At 39.9% G+C, this 11,074-nt stretch overlaps 1 protein-coding gene across 1 annotated transcript; it reads left to right on the top strand.

Annotated features, from left to right (window-relative positions):
• Positions 1–3,947: 3,947 nt before the first annotated feature.
• Positions 3,948–9,474, top strand: PKIB (cAMP-dependent protein kinase inhibitor beta). The gene is made up of 2 exons (XM_050894683.1): positions 3,948–4,113; positions 8,622–9,474. The coding sequence occupies exons 1-2, from the start codon at positions 3,966–3,968 to the stop codon at positions 8,705–8,707; spliced, it is 234 nt and encodes a 77-aa protein (XP_050750640.1). The 5' UTR covers positions 3,948–3,965; the 3' UTR covers positions 8,708–9,474.
• Positions 9,475–11,074: the final 1,600 nt, after the last annotated feature.

Raw genomic sequence — 11,074 nt, 5'->3', positions numbered from 1 at the left:
AAGGGGCTGGCTATGCTGCCAACAAAAGAAGATTCAAAGATTAACAAACTAGCTGTCTCGTTTAGAGAAAATCCCACTGGTAGTTTACCTGCCATTGCTTTGTCTGAGGACACTTACTTGAACGTCTGATAGATACAGTAAGTGAGTTTTACTTTTGGTTGTAGCCAGTTTTCGCAAGCAGAGCATTTCCTTCCCCCTTGCACACCTGAGTGGTCTGTTGTGCATTCTGGGTGGTCCTGCAGGGATTTCAGAGGCGTATATGAGAAGATTAACCTAGTACTCCCAAAAACCCCTTAGCACTATGTCATGGCCCAGTAATGAGCTGCAAAGTTAGTCTGGTGCCATGGAGTACTGATGGAGTACTAGTTGAGATGCCAGTCAAAGCCTTCGGTCTCTAATTTTAGTAGGTGAGCTTTTCTGGGAGGTCCACCTGCCTTCCTACTGTTGACCCTCTGCAAACAGCCTGCATCCCTGCTCAACTCTGTTTTCCACCCAGTCCCCTTCTGCTTTTGGGTGGCCTGGTTTTTGCTATGGAAAAAAGGGAGCCGGGGAAGTACAGAACCTTCTGCTCTGGAAATCTGTCACTATTCTTTTGGAGCTGCGCACCATTAGTCTGGTGAGCAGTGACATGGGAGAAAAATGACAACAGTAATGTGGAAGCTGAGAGAAGCAACTGCATGCAGGCATTGGCAAGATGTATCTTTAACTTGGATAAGGCTACAGCAAAATGAGTTCAGTGAAGCTGAAGGAGATGTTGCCAGCGGGAGGAGGAGTGGAATTGGGAAAATAGATGCTGTGCACACTGTGATTATTATTTACTCTGTGAGGAAGCATGAAAAATACTACACCTAACAGATGCAAGAAGATGTCAAAAAGATAGTTATTTCCTGACGGATATGATAAAAAAATTAAAGGTAGAAACAGATGAAGGGTGGAGAAACCCTACACATCCTTACTAGGCCTTAGAAAATACTATTATAAGAGAGCATCAGAATGAAATTGAAGAAATTCCTTAGAACATTAAAGAACAAAATGTCATTTATCTAAAGTACAGCAGCAAGCTATTTTGAATATGGTCTGTCCTATGTTTGGAGGTGGACTTAAGTTTTGATTTATATGGACCTAAATGGACTTAAGTTTTGATTTGTAATGTCAATTCTAAATCTGCTGCGGTAGTCCTTCGTCTTCAAATATACTTAGAGAACATCCTGTGCTAGTGCAGTGGGTAGCCCTTAACTTTTGAACTTGGTCTTCTCCTCAGCCTCTAATACCTTAAGTGTAGTATAGAAAAAACAAAGGTGAAAACGTAATGGTAACTGCTACATATATAAAGGATGGTGTACTTTTATTATTTTTAGATAGCTATGTTTGAGTTATGGCCACCAGACTGATGGATAAGGATAAGCTGATTTACTGTCTGACAGATGTTCTAGATTTGTCTCTGCATACTTTTTTAATCAAGTGCATAAATCAAAATTCACGTACATGAACGCGTGTCAAACTGTGTCCTTCATCATCTTCCTGGGTTGTCTAGTGTTATGCAATGAAGGGAGATTACATCAGGGGAGAAAGAGATGAGCTGCAGAGGAAAGGGAAGGATTTGAAACAAGTGCACAAGGTGGGTAAGATGAAACTGTACTACAGAAGAGAGTAGTTTCATATAGCATGAGTTGTAGACCAGATTTTCTCCATGTTAAAAGTAACCATTTAAGGACCAAAACATCCATGCAGGAGAGAAAAGAGAACAAAACAAGTCCATAAGGCAGGTTTGAGAAAGTCTTTGGTGTGTTTTGATGTTAATGTCATTCTGTAGATCTTCACGTGAACAGCAGTCAGCTCACAACAGTATTATTGTCTCACCAACTAAATGGCTGAAATGAAATGAGCAGGAGCTGCAGCAACACTGGTATTTTGGCATTGGGAACAAATTTTAACAGCTTTACTAAGCAAAAGGAGATCCTGAGTATTTTCTGTTCTGAAGCGTAGTTTACAGTCTCTTTACTTGCTCTGGTGAGCATGTGGGGAAATATATTTAGGACACCTACAGTTAAGTAAATATGAACAGCCACAAAAAGCCATGAGACTGTGTCTGTAAATATGGTTTCATTCTCCTTATTTTGGTATTTCTTGTCAAGTGCTGACCTCCCCCATTTTAATGAATACATAGTATAATGCTATATCTAACCGAGAATGTTGATACACATACTTTGTATATTTTCTCAAAGTTGCATTCTTGAATGTCTATGTATAGTTTTTATATTTTTGCTACTTATGGACAAGATTCATTTGGACTTGACCTGACTGTTTTCATGTAAGACAGGAACTTTCCGCTAAGTCTCCAGGTCAGAACTTTCACTTACTGACTTTGGTTAAAGAAAATGGTTTATTTGCATGTTCAAGTCATCTTTCAGACTTGCACATTTTACTCACGCCTTCATTTCTTGCCAAGAAGGATTAATTTTTTTTATTACAAAGTATTTAAAGATACAAAGAAGATTAAGAATATTTATTCTTGTTGTTGGAGTGACACAGCTGAAAGGCACTTTGAGGGAGAAAAGGAAAATGTTCTTTGTGGTGGAAACACCAGGTCAGCATCAGTAATCAAATTTCTGTCCCTCCCTTCCTGCACATCAGAGCAAGTTATGTCTGATCTCTATTTGCCTCGGTTTTTCTATCCATGAAATGAGAGCACTGATATTTCCCAACCTTAGCAGAATTTGAGAAAGGAGACCATGATGCTTTGCTTCTCATATGAACAACTCTAAAATGATTGAGACTTTCCTTATCCAATTCTTATTCTAAATACAGCCAGTTGTCAAGCAAAAGCTGACAGCCTTCCATCAGATTGGTCTCCAGCCCCATCTGTATCCCTTCCCACACAAAGCACTGACTGTATTTACACAGAGACAACATTCCTGTTCCCACATTGCACACAGAAATGCATTCATATAGAGCAAGTTAATATTGGTTTTAATTGAACGATTCATGTCTACTTATTAGAAATTACTCTGTTAATTACCAGAAAGTATTGCGTACAATTCTGGTATGATAGTCTTTCGTGATTCTTAATAATACAGTCGCTAATGGCAGTTTTCACACACTATCCCTGTATGCCACTTGCAGCTAAGTATCAGCTCCTTCTGCTCCAGGTGTTCTCACTGAAGCTGGCACCCTGGGGTGTGATCCTCCAAACACCTTTGTGCCTGATCCAAAGCCCATTTTGGTCAGCAGGAGTTTTCCCATTCAATTCAGTGGGCTTTGAGACAGGGATGGAGGGAGCCGAGCACTGGTGGTTCTATTATTTCCAGGATTCAATTATTTATTAGATAAAAATCACATGCACAAGCTGAGGTTAAACCAAGCTAAAAAGGAGCAGAGGAAAACAAATGGTTTGATATCTGCAGGATAAAGAAATTTTATGAAGAGTTTTAGTCTGGTTTTTGAGATGTCTTTTCTGTATAATTTGCTCCTCTGTGAAAGGAGTTTGTTCTAACAAGATTCTAAATAAGAATCTAAACAAGATTCATAATAAAGAAAACATGCTTTGCTTCATAGAGACAGTATGACAAAATAGAGTTTCAGTTCCCTTCCGAGTAGCTGTATGGCAAAACCACTTAAAAGGAGGGATCAGGTCATAAAAAGACATACAAGTGGCTGGCAGAAAGGGCTGTTGCTGACCTTATCGACACGTTTCTTGTAGGTACAGAGCTGTTCATTGTGCTAGTCTGATGTGCAAATGGCAACATAAGGAAATGCACAGAGATTCTCTTATCTTCTTCTGGGGCACAAATAAAGCTTAAGCACTCAGTATTGAAATATATGGCTTTTAATAACAAAAGACCCATTGGGCAAAGCCTATGGCTATTGTATTGTTGAGCAGGTGATTAGCATCCATCTGGGCTACAGCTGTTTTGTTCTTATGTTTGTTCCATATGCAGATGTTGCTATGAGGAAAGGAGTCAGCAATGACTGATGTGGAGCCTGTGGTCACAGATTTTGCAGCATCAGGACGGGCAGGCCGCCGGAACGCCTTACCAGATATTCTGGGCTCTCCTGCTGGTGCTGGGACTTCAGACCTGCCACACAAACTGGCTGAGCTCTCTGTTTCAGAAGGTAATGGCTGCACATTTAAGAAATTGACATTTCTATGCAGTCGTCCTTTGCTTTCTCCTTAAGGCTTCTGCCACCATGCAGTTTTGATGTCAATACTAATATTTCTTTCTCCATTTAGGATTAAATTTAACCTTCCTAAGCAGTTACCACTTGTACCTCCTGATAAGACAAGTTAATTTTAACCCAGACTAAGTCTGCCATATCCACCCACAGATTCAGTGTTCAGCAGCCTGGGGAAAGGTGCTGGGAACTGAATTCCAGTTCCCCTGAGGAAGAGCAAACACAGTTGCATTGCTGGGCAGCTTGGAAAACCATCACCCAGCTATAAATTAGGGTCTACTTCTGCACTGAGATAACTTAGCACAAGACAGCAAGCTGCGCTGTTAATCCAATTACAGCTATCCTAACTCAAGCATATACATTAAGAGTAGCATTTACAGTGATTTACTCCTGCTAGTAGGCTTTCAACTTTGCTATCTGAGACCGGTGTCCTATTTTGCCATGTCCTTTAATTTGATAAGGTGCTCTGTTGATTTAGCACAGGTCTAATTAACACCAGCTTTACATTTGAGTTCTTTTTACTTTCAGGGGGATTTCAGGGGGATTTTCAGATTCAGAAAAATCCAGTTTCTAATGCCTATGAAGTGAGAATTATAGGTTGGCCCTGAGCATGGGTTGCCCCTACTTTTTTAGGTTCTGATTTGGAAGTAATTTTTTCTTCTCATGCCCATCACTGTTGCTGCTGTGACAAATGCCACCGCAACTGGTGGTCCCATATCCCGGAGCAGCAATGGTGTGGATGCAGCATGGCGGGAGGCAGGCCTGTGCTGAGGAGTGGAGGGTCCATGAATCTGAACCGAAGCAGATTATAGGAGGGATTCCCAGGCTCCGAGGATGCATGTCCTGCTTGTACGTTGCCTGAAGCAATTACAGGATGTTGAGTTTACAGCCTCCTAAAGCACCATAAAGGCTGCGGGGGGGGGCAGATTCCTTTGATTACAAGTTGTTCTTGCTTGGTGATTTAATTTATATTCATGTATTTGGGGTTCTGTAATCTAAACCCAACATGGGCCCATCGAAGGACTGCTGGGCAGGTAGAACATTTCCAGGAGGAGTGAGAAGGGACTGAATGACCACATCCTGGCTTGAACCTGGGAAAGAGAGGAAAATAAGAATCTGAATGGGTGCTGGAAGGAGGCATTACTTTTGCAAAAGGAAAGCACAAAGATTTATGAAGGAGAGAGGGTGGACATAAAGAAACAAAGGGAAAGACAACAAGGTCAGATACCCTCAGGCTGCAGGGCAGTAGTGAGGGGAACTGGGAGAATCTGGAAGAGCACGTGGGAAGGACAGCGGGCACAGCATCAGAGTACATTCAAAGAAAAACTGGGAGCCCTGTGAGTCCAGTTAAAACTCCTTTGTTTCAAGGAGAGATTTTTCCCTAGGAATATGAAAAGTATGTCCCTGCAGATTTTCTCCTTCTGGTGTGTGTGACTGGAGCACTGGAAATCCATTCCAAAGTACAGACAGTCACTTAACATTTAATGCTTTGGTTTTCAAATATTATGGTTTTTTTTACTCCAAATAGCTCTTCTGCTTGGCACGGTCAGGCTCCAGCAGGAGAGAACTGTTTCCCTTATCAAAGGGGAGGAAGATGGGAATTTATATTGTTGTTAGTGTCAGGAGCTGTGGAACTGAAGTGACCAGTCCAACCCACTGAAATACTCATAGCTACATTATGTGTAACTAACCTTTGTATTGTTTAGAGCAGCGAACCTTGAGGGAGATGCACCATGTTAACCATGTTAAACAAAGCACAAAAGAATACAACAGCTGTAGATAAGTTCCTCACGCTTGTTTCATTTTGGCCTCTGGAAAGTTTAGTAGTTGGAAAGAATATACTTTTTAAAGCATGCAAAATTTCTCTTTGATCTTTTTTTTTTCCCCGGACAAAAACAAACATGAAAAAGTGAAAGTCTTGTTAAAAGAAATGTTACAGCACAGCATAAAATAAGTACTTAGCCCTCCAGACAGAATATTCCTCCCCTCCTGGTGCCCATCCAATGCATTAAGAAGAAGAAATGAAACACAGCTACATTAGTTTTAGCGAAATATACTGATGCTTTCTTACAAATACAAGGACCAGCACTGCCAGGATTTGAAGAACAATTAAGAGCATGGATTTATCATTTGCTTTTGTCATTGACATATAGATGTGCCAGAGCATGCCTGGAAGGAGCAGTTTCCATTATCAGCAGTTTGCAGTAGTAATAATAGGAAATGAATACAAGATACAGTTAGGTCCACTCTGACTGCTTGGATGCTTTTTGGGGTTGGGAATTCCACAAATATCAGATGGGAATTACAGCCTCATTGTGTTGTAAGTTAAACTTCTGATGAGACAGCAAGCAAAACGAGAAGAATTCATCAAAATGGAAAGAAAGTTTGGAAGTTCAAATGCTGTGACAGGGAAACTGTGTTTGTGAAACATTTGGGGCTCTAACAGGCATCTCTTTTTGCCTGTTTCTGGCTTTAACAGTAAGTTGTTAAAAAAATGAAAGCCATTTCCAGCTCAGAACAAAGAAGTTGGATAAATGAGAAAAGTGGAGAAGATGGAACATGTAACCATATAAAATATGCCCTATTTTTTTTCTACTCTGAAAGAGTTAGTGAAGATTATGGGAAATGGTGAGGACTCTCTCCATCTTGCTTCAAATTTAGCTAACGCTCATCGGATCATGTGTTTCCTCTCTTTCTAAAATACTGTCAGCTGCTGTCATAGTGAAAGGTCAGGAACAGGATGTGCTAATACCTTTTGTCTGGCTTAGAAGAGAAAAGAGACTTTGCTTTATTCTTTATGAATATACAAGGATCATAGCTGTGTGATATAAATTTCCATGTACTCTGCAAGCTGCACCAAATTAACGTTCTCATGAGATGGACAGGAGAGATTTTGGCACCAGCTGTTTATCTCAGAGGCTAACTCTGAAATGAAGACCATCTGTATCCTGTCTGATCATCCTCTGATGGCCCATAAGTTTTGGAGGGCTGAGACATTCCACAGGTGGTCTGGTGGGAGGCCATACTGGAACCATGTTAAACAGTTGATTGGTGTCACTGGTGATCCAAAGGTTGAAGAGGAGTCTGCAAGAAGTCTGAGAGCAAAGAGTCTACACTGGTCTCCCACATTTGGTAATCTGCGTTAGGGCACCATTCTGCCAATAACCTTTATTGTTTGCTGAATTTTTTCTAGGTGACTGTGTATAACTGTCTTGATAACACTCAGCAGCTTAGCACCTGTTGCACACCTAAGTGCTACCAACTATGAGATTAGATTTCCTCTAACAAACTGTCTTCCTCTACTCTGTCTGCAAGACTCCACTAATATTAGACATCCAACCCCACACAGAAACAGCCAATAGAGGAGATTGCTCTGTCTCCCTTTCCTCAGCAGTGCTGTGCTACATAATGCTGAAGGGTGTCAAATAACTCAGTTCTTCATTTACCAGTATAAAACTCCGAAGCCTCCAAACCTCTGAGCAGACTTACAACATCAAGCGGTTTCTGCCAAGAGCTTTAGTTGTTGAATTGTGTACAGCATTATATATTTGCTGTGATATGTAGAGACCAAGATATATAAATCTTTTGGCTGTTCATGATATTTTACAGCAAGTCTCCAGGGCAAATAGCTGAAAATGTACCCCTTAGGTTACAACTATTAAAGTGGAAGACAGTACAGCCAGATGCGCTGAGCAGACCTCTCCTTACCCGCAAAAGCTATGGGCTGTCTTAGATTTGGGTATACAAACTGTTCTGTTAGCACTGGTAATGCCATGTGAAACTTGAAGGTAGCGTGAAAATGATTATGCTTTGCAAAGGAATAGAAGCAAGAGGAGTTCCTGTTTCTCAGAGAATTTAAGCATCAAAAGCGACAGTGTGGAACTCTTCATCTAATGACCACGCATGCTGGGGAGCTTTTACTTATATTAGTCATGTAAGCATTCAACTCTAACCTATGGAAGAGTGAGCTTCCAAATCAGAGTAACAAAAAATCCCCTCATCTTGTGAAGACAGGGTGAATTCTCCTAGGTATTTCTTGGCAGAGAAGGCCAGCCAGGTAACTGGCATATTCATAAACTGTAATGTTATCTACCTGGAACCAAGTAATGCTCAGAGGAATGCAATATTCTAACTTGACTTTGGAAATGACCCAGAAAAAAAGAATAACAATAATAAAAAGTTATCGCCAATCTGTTTCTTACAACCAAATGCACATTGATCAACATGTGCAAGGGGCAGGCAAATCAACACCAATAGGCAATTGCTTTTGGAAGATGCCTCTGCAAGTTCTTTATCTTTCGAGTTAATCTCTCTTTCTAAAGCACCCATGAGTGTGGTAAGAAAGAGCTAATCCAAACAGAGATGATCAGTGAACCCAAATATTTGGCTGCATTAAAAAAGCTCTGAGAATGTGTGTGGTATAAATGTTTAATTCTGTCTTTTTTTAGATGAAGGAGCAGAGGGTGGAGAAGTGCCATCATCCAAAGCCTTGCTGGAAAGTCAAGAGGCAGAAGGAAAAAGCAATGATTCCTAACACCTAAGGACTGCTGGATTAATGAAACCCATCGACAGACTTTCCAGTTTCCCTGTGTCACCCCTTCTGAAGTGTGGTAGCAATTTTAGCAGCACAGACAATATTTTGCAACACACTTGTACCTAGATGACATTAACGTGGAACTACTGTTTTTTTCTACTGTTGTCCTTCAAAACCAATGCTCTACACATCCAAATGGGAAGAGAACTAAAGAATGTATCTCTTGTTTTGGGTTTTCTCATGGTTATAGTATTCATCCTAACTAATCTTCTTTGACAGTTTCAATTAATATACCTAGCAGATGTACCACCAACTAATGATTGATTTAAAATAAAAATCCTGTTTCTTAATTTCCCAAAATAGCTTCTTTCTCTCTGACACAGAGGTGTATTCACTCTCCCCACCTTAAGATGATATTAAGTATATATTAGATTACAGACATTATCTGTAATTTATCTCCTGAGATTTTTGTTCTCATTAGGCATATGTAGATGGGTGTGAGAAATAAAAAAAGAAACAATTTTTTTCTCTCCTCCTCCTGTCTCCAAAAGGTTTTGTAAACTACTTAAACACCAATGTTTGTTTTCAAACTCTCTTTAAACTCTATTTGATTATGGCAGATCATCTCAGTTCTCCCACTCTTAGCAGTCTTGCCACTTCTGTCATTTCTGTTTTCAGGCTGAATATTGTAGCTGTTCATGTGTATCTAAAATAGCCATGTTTGCAAGTGATTAAAATTGTTTAATCTCACTGTGGAAATTAAATAGCTATCACCTTTTCTGTCTGCTGTTGATTCCTTGATGTTTCTCCTGTATGACAAGACTTAAAACCCCATAATACATACTTCTTTTATTTCATCTGGTTTTTGCTTTATTGTTTGCTGACCATGAAGATGTTTCAATCATTGTGATTTTTACAAAGATTTTTAAGCAAAGGTTTTTCTCTGCTGAAAGGAATTGTTTTGTTATGGAGGTCATGCTCCTAAAAATACTTACCATTCATTCCCTTATTGTAGGAGACCAAAGATTCAGGTACAGACATGCACCTTTACTGCAGCCTAGGGCAGCAGCCATTTATGTACTTCTTGAAACCTAACCAACACTGACAATCAAATGCTTTTATTTGCCCACACAATCTCTCTGCTGGGCTGTAGCCAGATGGAGGAAGCATCTCTGATGGGTACATTCTGCATTTGACCGGTATTCCATCTATAAAATATTTGTGTATTTTATAGCTGGCAGAGAGCTTGTAAGAGGCCTCTCTGCACACCTAACGTTCCTACTGCGCCTTTACTCATGCACTGTCTTTTGGTGACCATTCGGTAAAGGATTCAGTTTCATCCAACTGAACTGACAGTTCCCTCCACCTACCTGTATTCATTTAACAAGTGCAACATCCCAAAATTACTTTCAGGTTTGGAAAGGTAGAATAACTTACTCCACTGGAGCAAAACAGGTGGCTTAAGAAAGTCTGAGAGACTGAACTAGTTGACACTGGAGGACCAGAGTTGAAAACCGCAGTGGGGAGGGCCTCGGAGCTAACTGTATTTGTGGTACACACTCTTTTTCTGGGTTGCAGTCCCATTCTCGTATACCAACCTCCTTTATAGCATCACAGTACATAAAATTGTTCAATTTTAAGAAGTTAAAATGATCCCATGGAAATCAAGTAGCTGAGTATTGCTGAAACAGAATTCCTTATATGCTTTAAGTGGAGCATATGCTAAAGTGCTCTTCTGGGTCATGGCCTATATTGAATTCTCTTCTTTCACAGTTGAAGCACTGGATATATTTAGATTCTTCTCTTACAGAATACAGACACTGAAATTTGGGTTACAGGAATAGATACTTAAAGTACGTATTTTGTTAGCCTAAAATGCTTTGAAGTTTTTTTACTATTAAAACATCAATTATGAACCAGCTGAATTTAGCAAATTATTCATGTGCTAAACTCTTTATAAAAACCATTCCACAGCTATATACACACATGGAGTTAACTGCTCACAGACGTACAGCTTAGAATTAGTCAGAGTGCTCAACACTGGAAAATTGGTGCTTACTTTGTACTTGAGCTGTATGAGCCTGTCATTGAGAAAACACTGCACAGAAAGAAGAATTTTAACAGAAAATTAGAAAAACTGCATAAGAAGTAAAGACTAACAGGAAGATTTAAAATGCAACTCAGTTAAAAGCAGGATGAACATTTTTGATCTGTATGTGGGTCACATATTATACAATCCTCATTTGTCTGTCTATTATCTAGTTGTAGATTAACCAAGTTACAGATGCAGAAACACCATACTTTGCCACATGCATGTACAGTTTGTGTCTAAACAATTATTAGTCTAGGCTGCATGAGAGAGCTGTT

The sequence above is a fragment of the Gymnogyps californianus genome, chromosome 3, assembly GCF_018139145.2.
Source record: "Gymnogyps californianus isolate 813 chromosome 3, ASM1813914v2, whole genome shotgun sequence".
Classification (NCBI taxonomy): Eukaryota; Metazoa; Chordata; class Aves; order Accipitriformes; family Cathartidae; genus Gymnogyps; species Gymnogyps californianus.
The sequence above is the reverse complement of the archived record's forward strand: the minus strand, read 5'-3'. Positions and strand labels throughout refer to the sequence as shown.